The 22385-nt window shown below is 39.2% G+C and overlaps 1 protein-coding gene across 4 annotated transcripts in view; it reads left to right on the forward strand.

Moving 5' to 3' along the window:
* PARD3B (par-3 family cell polarity regulator beta) overlaps positions 1 to 22385 on the forward strand; it is a 616262-nt gene that overhangs the window by 291495 nt on the left and 302382 nt on the right. For all 4 annotated transcript variants that reach the window (XM_037913130.2, XM_037913131.2, XM_037913132.2 and 1 more), the window contains 3 exons: positions 6772 to 6858; positions 11020 to 11145; positions 20465 to 20823. In XM_037913130.2, the coding sequence (XP_037769058.1) occupies positions 6772 to 6858; positions 11020 to 11145; positions 20465 to 20823 (572 nt within the window). The remainder of the gene's footprint in view (positions 1 to 6771; positions 6859 to 11019; positions 11146 to 20464; positions 20824 to 22385) is intronic.

The raw sequence follows: 22385 nt of genomic DNA on the forward strand, positions 1-22385 counted from the left end.
GTAAATAAAGCATATCTGTAGCACCTTCCTTCTCCTCCTCTGTTCACTTTGCTTATGTTCTTCTTTGTCTTGCTGTATCCTGACAGCCTGGAAAGCAGAGGTGGAGCATGTTGTTAAAACCTGGTGCCTTCAAGCTGTATGATACATGTCTGCATTTTTAGGTAGTTGATCTAATGTGAATTAAGCAAAAAACAGGTTTTTAGTGGACAGATTCTTGATTTTGGTGCTCAGTATTTTGAGTGTCTCCTAGATAAATACATTTAAGTTACATAAATGAGGTGGGGAAGCTGAGGGTTCTTTTTAAAACTGATTTTGGAGGTTTCTTAAATTCTTTCACATTTAATCTATTTATTTTTCCTTTTTTTGGAGGCAATTAATTTGTAGGGTGGGGTGACTGGAGCACTTCTCTCCTCTTTTGTAGGGGAGAGTCTGTGGTCCTCTCTCTGGCTGCAACTCCCACACCATCCTCTGAATGTTCAGCTGCCTTCCTCATCTCACGACAATGTATTCTCCACTACCTTTTACTGTTGTTAAGATCTTTCCCTTTACCTTCCACAGCACTCATCCCACCTAGCATCACCATCTACAGTCTCTCCTTTTGGGTCCTACGTCATTTTGGTTTGATTCTGACCATTCTTGCTTTAAAAAAAAAAAAAATCAATTTGTCTTCTGACTGAGTCTGTTGGAACAACTACTAGAAGCAGATGCTGACATCCTGGGGGCAGTATACTCTCTCACCCAGTGAGTCTCAGCTGGCAGCTTTTAAAAATTCCAGGATTGGTGTAGAAATTGAATTAGCATATGCAAATACATTGGTATAATATGTAAATAAAATATTGGGTCAGAACCATGTACATTCCCTATATGGATAAAATATTTATGCTTCCTCTGAAATTCCCATTAGTAACTGGGCACAGAGCATTTTTTTTTGCCCGTGAAAAAGCACAACCCAGCACATGCCAAACAAACAGCACAGCCAGTGTTTGTGGGTGCTTTACCTTGTGGATGTTTTCCCTTATGGAATGCTCATAGCAGCTGATGTGGCTGGATATGCTTGGGTAATGCAAACAAGGGATGAAAAGCACAGTTCCATAAGTACGTTTAACCTCCCTGTCTTTAGGAGTAAACATTTCCTTTGCTTCTCATTTGTCTATGGTCACTGTAGACCCCACCGGGTATGCTCAGGATTGCAGCTCTGCATTCCTACTTGTTCTGGAGCATTCCATTCCAGAGGCAGCAATTTCATAATCTGCATTTTTTTCCTCTTACAAATTTTCATGGAATTTACAGTTATCAGCCCAAGAAATGCTGCCTCACCTAGTTCGGCCTGTGCTAAGGATTACTTGGCACACAGCCTGGACAAGGCTGTAACAGTACTCAAGCCGAAGGAATAAGTAAATAGCATGGTGGGTATTTGACTTTTACCTTATTTATTCGGTTTGTTGCTGCTTGTTGGGTTACATGCAATCTCAGGTACGGTTGAATGAGAGAGGTTTTCTCCTGTCCTCAGTCTGGAGGGGAGCTTCTTCCAGCTGAGATTGGGGATACTTCCCCAGCATGTCCTGAGGCAAACAGTCATATGGGTCCAATCCATCATACTCCCCAGGAGAAATGGAATTCTATCACGGCACGGTTCCTCACATTAACTTTATGAAAGTCAAAAAGAACAGGCTTCATTAGTTGTCTCCGAACAAATCCCATACAGCATTCCAGATCAGTTCTCTGTGTTCTTCTGAAAAGTTTGTGTAGAATGCCTTAGCTTAAGAACACATCAGATTAATTTTCCCATTTTAAATTTCACAAAACATTAATTCCTAATATAGTATTTTGGGGGGTGGGGGTAGGGGGACGGAAAGGTTCAGGTATCTGGCTACAAAGGCACTGAAGGTGCACAGCAACTCTGAAGATCAGGCTATGTACTTAGGCACCTAACATTAGGCCTTAACTTTGAAAATTTTGCCCTCGGTGTTTCAAATGAACTATTGGGCATGCATGCTACTACATTTTTTTTTAAATAATACTCATCAGCACTTTTAACAATGTGCCTGGAAGCCCATCCTTGTGATAGACTGTAAAGGATCTGGCAGAGATCAATAAATATAAAGCAATGAAGAATTTAAATAGTAAATGATAATAGCACCTTTGGTCCATGGTATGTCAGACTGTGGTCTCAGCTACCACAATATGGTAGCATCAGGGAGATATTCTCTTTTTAATATAGACCACCATAGTAGATTTAGCACAATAGACTTAGAGACACACAAGCACGTACTTAAATTATCCTAAATATGATTTTAATAGTGAGGGGCGAACCTTGAAAGGCTGGCAACTTTGATTCAAATAAACATCTAAAAAAGTGCTTGTTTATTTTGCATCGTATGAGAATTTCTGTCCTTTTTTGTGTAGAAATTATTTTGAAAGTCTGATAAGGACTGTAATAGGCCCAACTGGTGCTATGGAACCTAGAAAGAACCTTCCATGCATCATTTGTGTAGGGCCTAAATGCTCCAAAGTTCCCATTTGTAGCTGGAAGGCAGACTCCGTGTCTTGCTGTTCTGACTTACTGCGCCAGACCTGCTCTTTCAATTACAAATATATTAAAATGCTCAAGATATGTAGGATGGGTTTAAAACATGGTTAAGGCAAAACAATCAAACATCACAAAGTGAGGGTGTGTTTCCCGTGGCTCCACTGAGATGGAAGTGCTTGCTTACCCGTTTTCCGAGCCTTCACCCTTCTGTATACACTGGGTGGCACAGAGTCTATAAAGAGCCTCTCCTGTAGGTCCCACTCCTGGGTTCTTGTTTTGTGGGAAAACTTTTTCTCTCTCTGAATTTTTAAACTTCAGCTGTCAAGAATTTATAAGGCCTGTGAGCACATTGTCAGCAGAGCTTGTAATTGCTGTGAGCCCCACAGTCTACTATATGTAACTGTGCCTGTGGAATTCATTAATTTCTGAGGCCTGAAATTTGGGGCTTATTCATGTGATCATAAGCTCCAAAAGCTATTTCAGCAAAATTTCTAACTATTGCTTTCTACCTTCCCTCAGGTTATTCACCAAGTGATATGACCTAATCTGCAGGGGCAGAGATACACAGAGATACAGAGATATTTCATCTTTTTTTTCCCTCCTCAGTATCAGCTTGTGTACTGCTTGTTGACAAAACTGTGATCCCTTTTCAATCAAGGGCCTGAATGTGAAGGCTGTAAGCACCCTTCTTTAAAGTACCCAAAGATCCCTTCTATCCAGCGTGGGCTGACTGGACGTGTGGAAGTGTAAACTGTTGTAATTCATATACTCTAAGGCAGTGGTTTTCAAACCTTTTTTCTGGGGACCCTGTTGTAGAAAATTGTTGATCCCATAACCCAACAGAGCTGGGGATGAGGGGCTTGGGGTATGGGAGGGGCTCAGGGCTGGGGCAGAGTGTTGGGGTGAGGGCTGCAGGGTGGGACTGGAATGAGGGGTTCAGGGTGTTGGAGGGGGTCAGGGCTCTGGGGTGGCGGTGCAGGCTCTGGGTGGGGCCAGGGATGAGTGGTTTGGTGTGCAGGAAGGGGTTCCAGGTTTGGGGGGTGGGGCTCAGGGCTGGGACAGGGGATTGGAGTGTGGGATTGGGGTGCAGACTTACGTCTGGTGGCTCCTGGTCAGCAGCACAACGGGGTGCAGAGCCAGGCTTCCTGCCCGTCTTGGCACAGTGGCCCGCGCTGTGCCCCGGAAACGGCCAGCAACAGGGCCGGCTCCTAGGCAGAGAAGTGTAAGCGGTTTCGCGTGACAGTCGCCCGCAGGCACCGCCCCCACCCCCCCACAGCTCCCACTGGCCGGTGCTTGGGGCAGGGGCAGCGCGCGGAGCCCCGTGGCCCCTCTGTCTAGAAGTCTGATCGACTGCTGGCCGCTTCCAGGGTGCAGCGCAGTGTCAGAACGGGTAGGCACTAGCCTGCATTAGCTGGGTAGCACTGCCCATGGGACTTCCAATGTCCCGGTCGGCGGTGCTGACCAGAGCAAGGCGACCCAGTGCCTTACATGCCGCGACCCAGTAGTGGGTCGCGACCCATAGTTTAAAAAACACTGCTCTAAGGGACAGACTAAAGTGACAGCTAGCTACTCCAGACTGTGCGTACAGGATGCACACTTATATAGGGAAGATGTTGGAAGTTTAACTACAAATTTCTTGAGTGTCTGCTCTTCAGGATTTTTAAATCCATAAAGAACTATTTTCTGTTCTTGCACTGTAGCATTTTCATAGGTTGAATGAAAAGTAGAATTTGGTACTAATAGTCTATTAATGTTGTTCTAAAGGGCAATATCTTCTCATCTTTAACTTTCTCTTAACCAAACTGTATATCTGGGAGTAAAAATTGATTTAGATAAGGACTAGTGATCATTTTTTGGATTAAAATAGGTTTAAAGTATTTTTTCCTAGTGCATATATGAAATGTGCTCTTCCTGGTTTAGGCCTCAATATTGCAAATACTCAGCACATGGGTAACTGTTAAGCACATGCTTAAGTGTTTGCAGAATGGTGACATTAATATATTAGTTGTCCATCTCCTGTTTTAAAAATCTTGTATTTCTGTTAATTTGTTTTTATGTTCGACTTAAAAATAAACTTGTATGTTTTCATTGGCCTTGAGCCTAAGTTTTTAACGGTAAATATATTAATTTAAGGTGACAGAGAACCTATTTATCATGATTACCCTCACAGTGTTCCTCTATAATACATAGAAGGAACGGGAAGACAACACCTAGCCCACAGAACTTAAACAAAATAGGAGTTACTTGGAGAAAGCTGTAATTCTTGCTAATTTTCCCTCTACAAATCAAACACCAAAGTCACTTCTTGTGGTTGTCTTTTTTGGGTCTGTAGGAGTCAGCAGCTTAATTTCTTGGTATTCTTTGGTTCTGAACAAGTCTAGAATATCAGAAAAGTAGTCGTCTTGTATTCCACTTCTATCTGAAAGCAGGAATTGGAGGAAAGTCTGAATGGAACTGAAAAAAAATTAACCAAACTTTTTCACACACAAGATTTTTATCTGAGTTTTTGACAATAGTTCTGATCAGACCTTAATTTTTCTGAACAATTTAATCAGTTAAATTCAGTCTATTAATTACCTAGAAATCCTACGTGAATTTATACTAATACTTTACCAGTCCACCCCTCCCCCTCTAAATCTTGAAGGTGAGGTAAAGAAAAAGAGAGAAAATATGTAGCAAAATAAAGCAGACATTTTGAAAGTGTATTGCTTGTGACTGCTATAGGAATAAAATTCCACATAAGATAAAAGTATTTCATAGAAGACATTTATTTTTGGGACTGATTTTTTTAAGTGCTCTCCATTCTATTTTTAGAGAGTATACATTTTTTAAATAGAAATATTTTAGCAGTAGCTATATTGAAAAACAAAGTTGCAAAAGATTATGTGACAAGGCTACATTAATTAGCTTTTCATTTCCACATTATCTTTAGCAAACCAGCCTAATTTCTAAATCAAGTTGCTTCCAAGTCATCATTATGCAATTGAATAAAGAATCTTAACCAGGAAATTTACTTCATTAAGGGAAAAGAAATGCCTAAATCTGTCAACGCTCACTTGCAATCATTGTCCTCTTCCTGGTCAAAGAGGGTGGATGACTCACTCTTGGCAATATGTGAAGTGGCCCCCTTGGTTTAGCTTCACACTTTCTCTAAACAGTGGATTAACATCCATTGGTTTATGTAACTTCTTGTAGTGTGATTAAATTTGGATCTGCTTAAGGTTGAAGAAACATCCAGCAGACTTTTGTTAGATGGCGAGCCTTCCCTTCTGCTCTTTTCAACACTGTTTTTGGAGGTTCCAACACCCTAAATGACATAAGGAAATGGAAATCAGACTGGCAAAGAGAGTGGGAATTTTTTTCAACCTGATTATTTTTCTTGAGATTTTACGTCAATCCAGATGCCTTCTTTTTTCAGATTAGCAACTGCTGATGTATAGTTTACATTTTAATGCCTACTGAGAAGCCATGTGTTTCAAGATATTCTGTAAGCAGGTTTCATGCGACCCTCATTGAGCCAGCAAGCAGCAAAAAAATATTAGCATCATCTCCAGCAGCTAGCAGGGAGGTACTATATTCCACATCTGAACCATCATAGAGGATCTCAAAAATTTTCAGGAAGGAAATATTTCCCATTTCAGTGGGCCAAATTGTGTCTTCAGAGGTGCTCACTGTGCCTTTCTAACTCCGTAGGGTTGCATGCATCTAATTGGTGGCACAGTGTATGGACCACTTTGTTGTAATTATATGTTGACTGTTCTTCATATTGGTTTGATATCCTTAAAATATGGTGTGCATAGGGAAATTGACTGAAATAGCTATTGCAGTCAAAGCTATTCCACAGTAGTTCCCTGTGTGGATATCCTGTTCTGAAACAAGTCACTTTATTCTGAAACAACAATTATTCTGCACTAAAACAACTTTTATTCCAGAATAGAGTGTTCACATGGGGAGGCATAGCACATTCTACAATAGCTGCTCCAGTCAGCTTCCCCATGTAGACAAGCTCTTGGGTAAATGACTACTAATGTAATGTCTTCCTTTTTCATTCAAAACATATAAATTCTCATCCAAAGATATGTCAGCCATTTCCAGTTGCAACATCTCTTATGTACATTTTTGAGTTCTCCACTTAAATTCCTTTGACTGCCTTTCTTGTCTGTCTTAATGTGTTTTTTATAGATATTCCTCATGTATTCCTTAGTACAGGTTCATGTGTGTTTTTGCTCCCTCTTTCTTAGTGATATGACAAGAACAGTAGAGATTTCTGGGGAAGGTGGCCCTCTGGGGATACATGTAGTACCCTTCTTTTCATCTCTGAGTGGAAGGTAAGATGTTTTCCATATTTTAGAGAAGCATGTTAATGAAAAAGGCGTCAGATGTGTTTGTTTATCTTAAAATATCTCTACTGTGAAAACATAAGGGGGAACTAAAACTGTTTTTTTAACGGCGGATAACCAAGCCCAGTATACTGTATTCCTTCACTGACATCTATGTTATGTGTGTATATTCAGAGAACAAAACCCATTTCTGCTATATGTTCATAATATTTGTACTTTCAAGGATCTCTGAATTTTTTTCTGAATGAAAACATGGTAACATGGTCTTTAGTTAAGATTATTGTACTTCTTGAAAGGTGGTTTTTTTTGTCCAGATGGATTTTTCTCCCCTACCCCTTATTGCCAAATAGCAGAGTAGACATAGAAAAGTCAAAATGACTTGCTTGCTTAATTTTTTTTTTCAAGTCACCTTTCAAATTAGGTTCTTTAGCATTTATAAAATGTGCACTATACTGTGGACTTTTCTTTTGCATGGTAAGATTATTTTAATTGTAAATTATTTAACATAGTTTATTGAGATCACAAAAGACTACCATAGTGGAAAGTTCATATTGATGTACTGTAGTCGAGTATATGTCAGCATTTTCATTATAACTCCCTATTTTCCAAGTTATGTAACTCGGATGTAAAAATTTTCTCTAGACTGAAATTTGACAGATGAGGTCTCTGCCAAAGAACTAATTTGTAGTGCTGGCAGTATAAGAGCCCTGTGACAGGGATGGAAAATTGCTAGTGTCATAAATGGCATCACTTTATAGTAAAATGGCTGCTTCTAGTATAAGACCAATTATAATTACAAACTTTAAAAAAGGTCACAGTCTAATCATGAAGAGAAATGTTTCTTAACTTACCAATTTTCAGACTGTTGAAGTGAGGAGGAAAAGTGTTTTGTGTTTTTTTCTTTTTTCTTTTTCTTTTCAGGTAGTATATTGTTTGTGAATATTTTCTCAGCGGGATCTGAGACTTCAGATGGACTCAAATTAAACTGGGGTATTTTAGTTGCCAGATCAAAAAGCAGGTTGACCATCTGCTGCTGCTTGAAAAAATGCCATCACCTTATTTCAGGAGCAAGGGTTGGAAGTCAGGAGTTCTGAGTTCCATCATTGGCTCTGTCTCAGACTTCCTGTTTTACCTGGGCAAGCCACTCTGTTCCCCCATCTCTAAAATATAGGCAATACTTCCTTATGTTATAGGGGCATCGTGAGTCTTAATGTGCTAATTCTTCTTAAGTACTTTGAGACCCTGAGGTGGAAGGCACCATAAAATTGCAAAATATTATCAGTAATTTAATATTGCTGCAATACATGTGATGCTGGATTCTAACGGCTTAGGGTTCATCTTTAAAAGAATTCACTGAATAACCAGCAGAGCTCCTTGGCCTACTTTCTGTGCATGTTAATATTCTTGTTTACAAATGCTGTGGAGCATGGCTTACAGCAAGCTATTTTTTGACAGACAGGCTGAGTGTTTACCCAGTTGTCTCGAGAAATTCTAATGACACTTGGCGGAATTATACTGGTGTCTTTATAAAATATCAGAATGGTTTAACCACTTGTTCCTGTTATTTAATCAAACAGAGACTAGTGCATACATTTCATAATTCATCAAAACACAAGAAAGAACAGAAGAAGCGTTTTCCATTTCTGTTGATGACAAGGCAGGTTTTATCAAGCATATTGGCCATCCACCGTGACTGGTATTTTTGTTGTAACAGTTTGTAGAAAACTGGTATTTTCTAATAAGAATAGTATTGATATTACACTAATACAGGTATCCATCTTGAGTGAATAACGTTTAGGCATTTTCACTGTAATCCTATTCTGTTTGTTTTTTCAGAAACAGTTTAAGCAAAATGCTTGGTGCTTAGGCTTTAGTATACAAGTGAACAACAATAACTAGTGGAAATAATTTCTTTCATTTTCTTTGCACTTTAGACTTACCATAAAAGAAAGGAAATTAAATTTAAAAATCACATTAACGTAATGTTAAAGTTGAGACTGCATACAATAAAAGTAATGACAGGTTTCAGAGTAGCAGCCATGTTAGTGTGTATTCGCAAAAAGAAAAGGAGTACTTGTGGCACCTTAGAGACTAACAAATTTATTTGAGCATAAGCTTTAGTGAGCTCATGAAAGCTTATGCTCAAATAAATTTGTTAGTCTCTAAAGTGCCACAAGTACTCCTTTTCTTTATTTAATAAAAGTAATGAGGTTAGGCTGTCACACCATATTTAACTCAACCCACGTGTCCAGATAATGCAGCACATATGGGGAATATCAGGCCAGTCGGTGATCATATAGTTCGATGTGGCTGCAGAGTCTGGGCACAGTGGGATTAGTTAAGATCAGAGCAACAGACTTAATTTTCAATTTCTTTAATTTCATTATTTTTACTAGATTGAATCTTAATGTAATTATTTGAAATTAAATTGTAACATTTAACTCCTTGGCTGCAGCTAATTGGCTGTTTCTATTGGTATTCATGGAAATTGTCAATTTTTGCCTGCCCCCAAATAAAAAGCTTTCTTTATCACAGTACAATGTTATAAGGGGATCTTCTACATGACAAATTTATTACAATGCAAAATTCCAATCTAGTAATGCTCATTAATGGAAAATGCACCCTTTAAAAAAAAAATAGGTTTGTAGATAAACAAAACTCACATCTTTTTGCCGAACTGTGAAGTTGAAAATTACATATTGGTGGTTTACTGAGTGAAACCAAACTTGATTGTCGAAAGGAAGCGAAAGTTGTTCCATGGGATTGTGGGATGCATTTAGTGATCTCCCAGTGCACAAGTCTACTAAGGCTGCGTATATACTGCAGAGCAATAGGGCTTGGACCCTGGGTCTGACTTGACTCAGGTTTGGACCCACCACCCCTGTGGGGTCCTATGACCTGAGTCCAGGCCCTGGATTAGCACAGTTTTGTGTGTAGATGGAGGACAAAGGTAGGCTTGAGCCTGGTTTGAACCCTGATCTTACATTGAAGTGAAGACATATCCTAAATGTCATCTATGTTTTATGCTCATATGGCAGGTGTAGGTTAATGCATAAAAACCGGATTATAAGGGGTTTGTGTATACACAAAGTCTTCAGTTATATGGAATGTTAGACTAGTCTTGGTGACACCCCAGGTTTTTAATCCAGTCTCGTGCAAGTACAGTTTTCTATCTGAAATCCTTCCCATTTGCTGATTTAATTCTTAGCATGCTATGAGAAGGACATCAGCTTCTCTAAGGCAGAAGTCTGACTCTTTATATAATTTACTTTGCACTTCTACAACACTTTCTGTTTGAGCTTCTGAAAGCACTTTACAGATATTAATGTAGTAAACCTCACAATACCCCTGTGAGGTAGGAAATTAATATTGATCTCATTTGTCAGGGAAATGAGGAAACTGTGGGTCAGTGGGGATTTAATTAACTCAAGAAACGATGTATAGGAAGTCCACAGGAATATAACCCAGATCTCCTGACTAGGGCTTTTCAAAATTTCAAAAATGCACACTGCCCCTCCACCTGGATCACTGTGGTTTGCAGAGGTTCAAGGAACCCTAGGCCGCAATAGAGGCAAGGTTAGCCTAATTTCTTGGTTTCTTTGGACTTGACTACAAAGAGATTGTTCCTTGCGCACGTCATCCTTTCCTCAGCAGAAATGGGCTTCCAATTTCTTGTAGCAATGCCTCTGTGTTTTGATTTAGTATAAATAGAACCACTGTTTTGCACTTAACTTTAACCTTTTCCTTGTAATTGATTCCATCTTATTTGTTAACATGTACCAATCCTGCATAAATTCTATCCTAACATTTTGTCTGAAAGGATGGGGCTGGTTTCCCCCTCCCTTTCTCCAACCCCTGATTAATATGGTTAGCACTTTCTGAAGTGTTAGGAAGGGTTACCAACAGTGTCAGCAGACTAAAATTATACTGGCTAGTTTCATATTCTTTTTGGAGTCCTTGTTCATTAATGGAAAATAGATTTTGGAAATCTGTCCTTTAGACTAATGACTTAAAATGGTGTGATTGGTAGACAATAAGAAGAACTTTGTTCCTTCCTCAGTAGAGACCAATATCTATTTGTAATTATTATAAATGTCTTGTGTACAAATCTAATACAGAATAATCATCAGCTTTATTATTGCTTTTCAGGATTCTAGGACTCTTTATCCGTGGTATTGAGGAGAACAGCAGATCTAGGCGTGATGGTCTTCTCCATGAAAATGAGTGTATTGTGAAAATTAACAATTTGGACCTCGTAGATAAAACTTTTGCACAGTGAGTGCTACTTAATTACTTAATTGATTCTGTTAACCACCAGAATTTTATATAATGTTGTACTTATTGAGGTGATTAATGTAGCATGTTGCGAGTAAAATACCATAAAATATGTATATAACTAAAGAATCATAATTCTCTTTCTGAAACTTCCAAATGCAGTAATATATAGTTCCCATCGTAGACGCAAATCATGGAAATTATAATATTGGAAAAACCTTCACCTGCCAGTGAAGTAGAACTTCCTACAATATATTCTAAATTGTTTTGTCCACTCCAGTTTTAAAGAAGTCCAACAATGGAACACTACTTCCTATGAGATACTATTCAGTGTTAGGAAATTTTTCCTTACATCAGTGCTATTGTATTTCATTACTCCTTATTGCATGCCTTTGGAACTTCCTAAATAAATCCTCTCCCTCCTTTGCGTTTACACTTCATAAAGTTATTGGCTTTACATTATTACCTACTAGTAATTGTTTAGCCAAACAATACTGTGCAGATTTAGTTTGCCTAACTTTTAAAAATAAGTCAGTCCCTTTACTCCCACTTACTTTTTTTCACGTCTTTATTTCCTTCCAATTTTTTGAGATATTTCTAGTATTAAGGTATCCAAAACTGAACATATAGTAGTTTTGGTGGTTCCCACAACTTCTGAGTGTGATGTTTCTGTAAATATTTAAGAAGAAAGAGAGAATCTCTTGCGCTACAACTTTTCAGGTGTCTAAAAATGGTTAAAAATTAATGTTTTCTAACACAAAGTGTAAAGCAGTTGAACTAAGTTGCAAGGCTAACTTTGGGTTAAAAGCATAAGGTAATACATTTTGTAGTTTTGACTTAAAATCTGTTGAAGTTATTATTCGTCCCTAATTGGCTTATGTAACAGAGAATACTTTGGATAATCTGTGCATTCAAGAAGACTTTGTTGCTGGAATGAATAGTCACAAATATTTGCTTAAAAATTAAACAGTAATTTATTTTTATTTTTAATCCCTATATTAAAAGACATGAGTGATATTCATCAGACAGTGAAATCTATTGAGGGCTCAGGGGAGTTGATGCTTAACATTTTAAACCAGAAGCCAAATGCTCAGTGTTTATGCTCAATGCAAAATTTCAGTGTTACATATGAATATGTGAAGATCTACAGTACAGTAACTCTGCGCTTAACGTTGTAGTTATGTTCCTGAAAAATGCTACTTTAAGCAAAACGATGTTAAGTGAATCCAATTTCCCCATAAGTATTAATGTAAATAGGGGGGGTTAGGTTCCAGGGAAATTTTTTTTTGTGAGGCAAAAGACTATACACACACACACACGCACACAAAGTTTTAAACAATTTAATACTGTACATAGCAATGATGATTGTGAAGTTTGGTTGAGGTGGTGAAATCAGAGGGTGGAAGAGGGTGGGATGTTTCCCAGGGAATGCCTTACTGCTAAATGATGAACTAGCACTCAGCTGAGCCCTCAGGGGTTAACATGTTGTTAATGTAGCCTCACACTCTACAAGGCAGCATGAATGGAGGGAGGGGAGACAGCATAGCAGAGAGAGACAGAGAGACACACCGTGGAGAGAGATGCACATTGCCCCTTCAAGTACACTGACCGCACTCCAAGTACATTGCCTTTTTAAGTAGATCAGTAAGCTGGGACAGCAGCTGCTGCCAGCAAGCTCCATCCTGAGCCCTGTTGTATCCTCCCCCAGCTCTATAGAAATGGCGTAAAGTAGCGTGGGGGGGGACGGGGACACGCTGACATTAGCACTCCTCTTCCCCCTCCCCCCCACTCCTTGCACAGCAAGCAGGAGGCTCATGGGAGCAGCTCCAAGGCAGAGGGCAGGAGCTGCACATGGCAGTGGGGAGAGGGACAGCTGAACTGCCGGCAATTGATAGCCTGCTGGGCTGCTGCCGCACAGGGAGCTGATAGGGCGGCTGCCGGTCCACCCTGGTTCCAAGGCCCCACCAGCTAGCTTCAACGGGCTGCTCTTCCTGCAAGCAGTGGACAAAGCAGGCAGCTGCCAAACAACGTTATAAGGGAGCATTGCGTAACTTTAAACGAGCATGTTCCCTAATTGATCAGCAGTGTAACAACGAAAAAACGTTAAGTGGGACGACTTTAAGTGAGGAGTTACTGTAGTTTGCTGAAAATAGTGCTGATCTTATGCTTTAGTGGTTAAGGTGTTTGTGGGGGGGGGTCCCCCTTTTTCCCTGGTTGTACTTCGAACATGTTCAAAATATCTGAAGATAAACCTATTCCATGGTAAAAAGGTTCATTTTCATTTTGGTGATTGATAAGTGTCAGAACCTAAACAATCTTTTCTCCCCTGCAATGGAAAATAGTTTCCACATCATAACAGAGATCACTAGGGAGTTCCCTCGCCCCATGCATCCCCTGCTCCCACCTGCCAAATGTTCACAGATGACGCTAGGAGAACCTGGTCACTTCAGCTTCACATCAGCAAAGTGTATGCTTAAGAAAAATCCTTATTCAACATGTTTAAGCACATGCTTAGCTAGAAGTATGTACTCACGTGCTACTGTAGTTAATGGGATTTGGCATGTGCTTAATTTTAAGGACCTTCTTAAGCGCTTTGCTGAATAGCTATGGGCTGCTAAATCAAGGCATTGTCCCATAAAACTGAAATGCCGAAAAAGGTTTTAATGCTACATTTGAATGCCTTCTGCATTTCTAGTCCATGCCAGAAAAATGAAATTTTGAGAAACATGAAATTTAGGCAAGAAAAACAATAGATTTAAATATGATGTGTAAGTTTAAACATAAAACCCCATCAACCTATATTGTTTGTATTTTCATATGGATATTTTTAGCCTACTACATAGGTAGATATGTTTGGTGTGGTATTAAACAGGTAAGAATGCAAGTATACAGACGTGTTGCAGTATGAATGTAGATGTGGTCCAGCATTGTTGTACACAGGTAAACATATTGGGATTTGGTGCAGTATTGTTATACGCTAGTAATAAGTCAATAAGTAATTGATGTAAAGCTTTTATATATAAATAACGTAGGTATTTGTTGCAGATTAGTTTTTGCAAAATCAATCCCTTTTACTTATTTAGTTATCAATTATACCACAAAATAATTTGATCCCTTGTCAAATGAATTTTAAGTTATGGGGTTGTAACCTGAAGGCCAATGGTTTCACCTAGCAGCTAGTGTTTTGTTAAGAAAATAAAATACATCTTTCTCAAGTGATTATCAAATTATTTTTTGAAATTTTGAATGACTGTGTAGAAGTTTGTAGTCCCCTTCCTGTCTCCTCTGGAACATACTGTAGATTTTGAATGCCTCTGGGCCTGTAGCAATGTGGAGAATTTCACCCTCTGATTTCTCTGCAATACTGCTTGCTTTCTGGAATACTTGGAAGCACTGCAGTAACTGCCAGTTCTCTGTCAGTTTCCCTTTTAAACTGAAAGATTCAGGAGAGTTCACTTGCTCGGTTTTTGCCAAAGATTTAATTTTCTTCTGACACTGTGTAACCTACAAGAGTAAGATAATAGTCTTTACTTCCTGGCCCCATCACCTGAAATGAATCGGGGGTACAAAAGTTTGATGCCTCTGTCAAATGACAGGGGTTTATAGCCACATGTTCCAATGGCTACTGATACAGAAAGAGTAATCAGTTTGACTGTATTAGTGGTAAGGTCATGGTTCCTCCTGCTGATTGCAAAGGGTCCTTTAATAGTTAGCAAGACTGTAGTGATTACATGTTTTTTCAGTTTGTCTGTTTCAGATGGAAGTTTTTGAATACTGCTCTGAAAGGTTGCTTTTCCTCAGCTGGAACACTAGAAGGCAATTTGTTGTTGTTTCATGTTCATAATGCTTTTATACATCTCTACTGTGAGTTTCCTTTTTCATTTAGTGTTAATAAATTCAGTTATATTCTGCTGTGTTTTGGAGATTGGAGCACTTCTTTTGGTTGAGCCTTTGTCTTTTATTTCTTTAAGTATACATTTGGGGGCTCAAAGAATTTGACTTTCACTGCCCGTTACATTTTTCTTTTATTAAAAAAGTTGTCCTGGCAGTTATTTCCCCCTCAGGTACTGCTTTTAGGTTTCCTACAGATTTACTGGTGTTCTCACCATTATTTTTAGTTTGTGAGAGATCTCCTATTTCCATCTCTCTGATATGTTTAAAATATGCATCTCCTAAAAATGAGCTTTTAAGCCGCCATATAGTGTATTGTCAAGTGGCTGCTTGCAATTATATGAGAATGGGGAGTGATCTGAGATAAATTAAGTGAGGATTTTACATTCTTAAATATCTATTAGCTGGTGGTTTAGGGATGAGAAAGAAGTTTGTTTTGAAATAAACAATGTACGATACAGAAGCAGACATAAGCTACAACGCTGATGTCTGTGGAGAATATGGACTGAGGGGCATAGTTCTTTCACTACTGTACTTAAAGCATTTTTGAGCTTTATCTTGTGTGTATAATAGAGTTGGGGCACTTTTAAACTCTTCTGCCCAGATTAATCTAGAGATAATTTGGTTCAGAGATCCAATTCAACATGTCTTTGAAAAATTGTGAAGGGATTTTTCTTAGTGAATATGTAAAGTATACAGTGGTTGTGCTTAAAAACTTTCCAAATTTTCCTTAAATAACTTGACTTTAAAAGCAGCAAAGAGTCCTATGGCACCTTATAGACTAATAGACGTAGTGGAGCATAAGGTTTCGTGAGTGAATACCCACTTCTTCAGATGCATGAAGTGGAATTTTCCAGAGGCAGGTATAAATATGCAAGCAAGAATCAGGCTAGGGATAACGGGGTTAGTTCAATCAGAGAGGGTGAGGCCCTCTTCTAGCAGTTGAGGTGTGAACGCCATGGGAGGAGAAACTGCTTTTGTAGTTGGCTAGCCATTCACAGTCTATAAGGTGCCACAGGACTCTTTGCCTCTTTTACAGATCGAGACTAACATGGCTACCCCTCTGAAACTTGACTTCAGTGTTTTTTTTATTTCCTTATTGTTATAGGATATATTGTCAATACTGAAATAAGATTATCTAAGGAAATTGATAAGTTTCTAATTGTGGCCAGGCTGTTTAAAATCGGCAACTGTCTATCATTAGTTTTTCCTCATACTAGGATTGTTATCTAATTGCAAGCATTGCTTGGAGTAGTAGGTTTTTGTTAATGAGATAGTCTGCTCTTCTTTTCCTGCTTTTACATTTAGCAAGAGTAGGACATTTCTTCTACTCAGGGCCCATCTGAGTTTTTCTTGCATGCCCATGCCCTGATTTGTGCTGCTGCTACAGGGTTCTGCTCTTCAATATTTGTTTTGGAAGCAGCTATGCACTTTCCTCTTCCAGTCCTCTGGAGAACCCTGCGGGAGAAATGCTAGGCCCCACCATCTTTCCCACTACAGTTCCTCTCTGGTTATGAGATAACTGTTTTAGTCAGTGTTCTCCTTTAGAGCCTTGCTTCCTACTCCTCCTCACCCATGTTTATGTCAACTGTTTTCCCTGCATTGACTCAAACTTAGGAGTTTGCAAGTGGGCATCATTCATAGCAGCCCAGAGATCTTGCCAGCTTCACAAATCCCAGTTCCTATTCAAAGCATAGGAAAATATTGTGATGTAGCAAATCTTATTGCATGTTTACTGTTGACTTTTGAAAGAGCGTCACTTTACTTTGAAATGTATAGTTATTTCTGTAGGTAGAATAAATACATAGCTGTAAACAATTTCTAAGTATGCAGCAAGACGTGTAGAAATATTGCACGGTGTGACCCTAAGCACCCCTGTATTCAGACCTTAAACACTATTGTAGTAATCTTTGTACAAAATATGACTTATGAGGTACCATTTGAAAACTAATAACTCTCTAATCATTAATATTCTTGTGTGGTGTATGCACGTAGTGTGTATTAAGAGTTTTGAATATACACTGCAATTAAAGTGTGTTTAAACTGGGCAACACAAGTATGTAGGGACAGAATTAGAAAGGCCAGGGCACAAAACAAGATTAAACTAGCTAGAGACATAAAAGGTAAAAAGAAAACATTCTACAAATACATTAGCAGCAAGAGGGAGGACCAAGGACAGGGTATGCCCATTACTCAGTGAAAAGGACGGGGGGAGGCGTGGAAACAATAACAGAAAATGTGGAAATGGCAGAAGTGCTAAATGATATTTTTGTGTCAGGTTTCACCAAAAGGTTTATTAGCAATTGGACATCTACCTTAATGAATGCCAGTGAAAATGAGGTAGTATCCTAAACTAAAATAAAGAAAGAACAAGTTAAAAATTACTTAGACAAGTTAGATGTTTTCAAGTCACTGGTGCCTGATGAAATATATTCTAGAATATTCAAGGAGCTGACTGAGGAGATATCTGAACCATTAGTGATTATCTTCTAAAAGTCATGGAAGATGGGTGAGATTCCAGAGGACTGGAAAAGGGCAAATATAGTGCCAATCTATAAAAAGGGGAATAAGGACAACCAGGGAAATTACAGACCAGTCAGTTTAAGTTCAGTACCAGGAAAGATAATGGAGCAAATAATTAAGCAATCAGTTTGCAGAAGTGTAGAAGATAATAAGGTGATAAGTAACAACATTGATTTGTCAAGAACAAATTGTGTCAAACCACCCTAATAGCTTTCTTTGACAGAGTAACAAGCCTCATGGATGGGGGGGAAGCAGTAGACGTGGTATATCTTGACTTTAGTAAGACTTTTGATACTCTCTTACATGACCGTCTGATAAACAAATTAGGGAAATACAACCTAGATGGAACTACTATAAGGTGGATGCATAACTGATTGGAAAACCATTCCTAGAGGGTAGTTATCAGTGGTTCACAATTGAGCTGGAAGGGCATATCAAGTGGGGTCCCACAGGGATCAGTTCTGGGTCCGGTTCTGTTCAGTGTCTTCATCAATGATTTAGATAATGGCATAGAGGATAATACCAAGCTGGGAGGAGTTGCAAGTGCTTTGGAGGATAAGATTAAAATTCAGAAAGACCTGGACAAACTGGAGAAATAGTTTGAAGTAAATAGGATGAAATTCAATAAAGACAAATGCAATATATTCCACTTAGGAAGGAACAGTCAGTTGCACACACAAAATGGGAAATGACTGTGTGTAGGAAGGAGTACTGGAGAAAGGGATCTGAACGTCATAGTGGTTCATAAGCTAAACACGAGTTAACAGTGTAACATTGTTGCAAAAAAAGCAAACATCATTCTGGGATGTATTAGCAATGTTGTAAGCAAGACACAAGAATTAATTCTTCTGCTCTACTCTGCGCTGATTAGGCCTCAACTGGAGTACTGTGTCCTGTTCCGGGTGCCACATTTCAGGAAAGATGTGGACAAATTGGAGAAAGTCCACCAATGAGCAACAAAAATTATTAAAGGTCTAGAAAACATGACCTATGAGGGAAGATGGAAAATTTGGGTTTAAGTCTGGAGAAGAGAAGACTAAGAGGGGACATAACTGTTTCCTCGTACATAAAAGGTTGCTACAAGGAGGCGGGAGAGAAATTATTCTCTTTAACCTCTGAGGATAGGACAAGAAGCAATGGTCTTAAATTGCAGCAAGGGTGATTGAGTTTGGACATTAGCAAAAACTTCCTAACTGTCAGGGTGGTTAAGCACTGGAATAAATTGCCTTGGGAGGTTGTGGAATCTGCATCATTGGAGATTTTTAAGAGCAGGTTAGACAAACACCTGTCAGGGATGGTCTAGATAATGCTTAGCCCTGCCTTGAGTGCAGGGGACTGAACTAGATGACCTCTTGAGGCCTCTTCTAGTCCTGCAATTCTATGATCTATTTCAGCGGGACTGGGTAAACAGGTCTGCTTTAGACAAAGGAATGTATATTTGATTTTCTGACCAGCCTGGGTTTCAGGCAAAGACAATGAAATATCAATTTTTACACATTAGGTAAACCGAGTTATTAAGATAACAAATAGGGGGAAAAGAGTATAGAGCTTCCTTCACCACCAGACTCCATGTCACCTTACTCACAGCTTGAATAAACTTTACATTGTAGGTAACGTTTAGAAGAACCCATTTTAAAGTTTTATTGGTCTGTGAGGACTGGGGAGGAGGGACTGAACATAAGGTGACAAGCAACTGAATCAACTGATTTATACAATACTACTGTATTATAAAAATGTACAGAGTGAAGTCTTTTCTGAAGTAACACACTGGGGGTTAATATTATTGTGAAATGTATGGATTAATACTATATGAGGAAATATGGATACTTAATGATATTATGCTTTAAAGTCTGTGGCCAAACAGGGAGAAACTGGTTCCCTCTCAGACAGGAGAGAAGGCAGCTATTTACCTGTCTCCTATGTATATTAAGCATGGTGACATGAAAACAGTGGAAGCCCCATTAATGTACAGGGGGATGGGAAATCCAGAGGAAGGGAAAAACAGAATGAGGTCATCATGCCTCTTGAAATAAAGGCACTGAACTTTGGAAGATGTAAGCAAAAATAGAAGCCATCTTTGTCATCCCTCACTAGACGGACACTGGAGGCCAGAGCTCTTGCAAGCTGAGAAATATGAGTCCTTCAACTATGGAGGGGTTGAAATCTCTGGAAACTGAATATAGTTGAGACACTTAGGAAGAAAACGGAAGCCAGTGCCTTGTCTTCTGTGGCTGTTCCTGACTGAGAGAAAGTCAACCATGGTTGGAAAGAAGGAAGACTGATGAGGGAAACCATCTAGAACAAAATGTATACCTTGCTATATTAAGTTTTAGACTTTTAGTTTTGTGTTTTTTTTGTATGTAGCCCTGTCTAGCTTTATTCCTTTAAATTGGTATCACTTAACCTATGTCCAATTGTTAATAAATTTGTTTCATTTTCATTATAAACCAGCTCAGTTCTGTGTTTGTAGAGAAGAGTGTATTTACCCCAGTTAAGTTAATAAGCTGCGATGTGCTTTTGTCTTTAGAGGAACAACAAACCTATTGTTTCTCTGAACTGTCCTGGAGAGGGCTGGACATTGCAGAACACATGGTTTTGGGAAAATTCAGTACTGGGAGTGCGTTGGGGTCACCCTGCAAGTAGTAACTAATTCCGGTAGAAGTCGATGTGGGGCTGCAGACAGGCAGCTAAGGTCAGAGCTGCAGAACTAGGGTGTGATTTGCATGCTGGTAGGCTGGCTGTGAGTGGCCCAGGCTGGAAGCTGCAGCAGCAAAGCATGGTAAGGCGCTCAGGCTTGCAGGCAGGCTGTGACTCAACCCCTTACTGGTCTGCATTGCACCCTGAACCCCATAACGCGTAGATTTTCTGGTTTTGATGTATTTGTTTTCATGCTTTTTCTTTAAAGGGCTCAGGATATCTTCCGTCAGGCAATGAAATCTCCAAGTGTCTTCTTGGAAGTGGTTCCTCCATATAATCGTGAACAATATGAAAAGTCTGCCATTGCTCCCCTTTGTTTGCTCGATAATGATGATGGAGTTCCAAAAACAAAGGTTCCACCTCCTGTTCTTATGAAACCAGCTGTGAAAACAGTAGATCTCTCTGGAATGAACAGCCTGGAGACAGATCTGCAGGCAACGCTACAACACACTAAGAGCCCCAATCTCCCAAGGTTGGGTAAGAAACCATCTTCACCATCCCTGTCTCCTCTGATGGGCTTCGGCAACAAGAAAAATGCAAAGAGAATAAAGATAGACCTTAAGAAAGGTAAAGGTTCAACAATCAGCAGTGATGTACTGTAACAACTACATGTTCTCTGTATTGGTACCTTAACTTTTAACTGCACTGGTGACATGGGGCCAGCTGAGTGTTTAAACAGCTTAGTTATTGATACTTTACTAAAAGATAAACAAAATGTTCTGAATATGTCACTGGCGACTATTGCCAAATTTTTCCTGCCCTGTTTTGTTTTTACATGTTGGTGTGACATCATTGTGAGAGGAAGTTCATATGAAGTGATGCTGTTGCATTCGGCACTTAGGAAAAAATGAGCAGAACAGGAAAAACAAATCCAAAATTTCCACGGCTTTGTCGTTAGAAGATCCAGAGGCAACCTAATCTGAAGTGAAGAAGAAGCTGTGTAGAGTGTGCAAGGGGGATAGTTTAAAAGAATGATAAAATAGAGCAAGTACATGGGATGCAGCAATTAAATTTGAGAATGTGCAGTGCAGCCCCACAGATTAATTGGAGTGGAGCTTTCAGGAACTTCCCTGTAATTCATGGATTTTGAAGCCAGAAAGGACCATTATGATCATTTGGTCTGACCTGAGAAGTGATTCATGATATGTAACACAGGCCAGAGGAGTTCCTGTTATGAATGCATGCATCAAGACCAGTAGTTAGAGCACATCTTTTATAAAAACATCCGGTCTAGATTTTAAAATTTCTGGTGATCGAGAATCTCCCACAACCCTTGATAAATTGTTTCAATGTTTAATTACTCTCACTGTTACTATCAGCCCCTTATTTCTAGTCTGAATTTGTCTAGCTCCATCTCCCAACCATTGGCTCTTGTTATACCTTTGTTTGTTTAACTCAATAATTCCTTATTCTCCCTGTGTAGATACTTATGGGCTGTGATCAGGTTACCCCTTAACTTTCTCTTTGATAAGCTTGTGTCTCTCGCTTTAAGGCATGTTTTCCAGTCCCTTAATCATTCTTTTGACTTTTCTCTGAATTTCCTCCAGTGTAACATCCTTCTTGAAATGTGAATACCGGAACTGGACAGAGTGTTCCAGTAATGGTTGCACTAATGCCCAATATAGAGATAATATTACTTCCCTATTCTTGCTTGATATTCCTCGGTTTATATATCATGACCCCCTAAGTCCTTTTCAGAGTCACTGCTTCGCAGGATAGTGTCCCACATCCTGTAAGTATGGCCTCCGTTCTTTGTTCCTAGATGGTATGACCTTATATTCGGCTATATTGAAATCTGCCTGCACTCTCCTTGCTAAGCAATCCAGGTCTATCACCTTCATTATTTACCACTCCCACAATCTCTGTGTCCTCTGCAAACTTTATCAGTAGTGATTTTATGTTTTCTTCCAGAGCACTGACAAAAATAGTAAATAGCTTAGAGACAAGAACCAATCCCTGCAGGACCTTGCTGGAAACACACCCTTTTGATGATGGTTCCCTATTTACAATTATATTTTGCTATCAGTATGCTAGTTTTTAATCCATTTAATATGTGCCATGTTATTTTTTGTAGTATTCTAGTTTTTTAATCAAAATGTCATGTGATACCAAGCCAAATGCCTTCCAGA

Source organism: Chelonia mydas, chromosome 11 (assembly GCF_015237465.2).
Source record: "Chelonia mydas isolate rCheMyd1 chromosome 11, rCheMyd1.pri.v2, whole genome shotgun sequence".
Classification (NCBI taxonomy): domain Eukaryota; kingdom Metazoa; phylum Chordata; order Testudines; family Cheloniidae; genus Chelonia; species Chelonia mydas.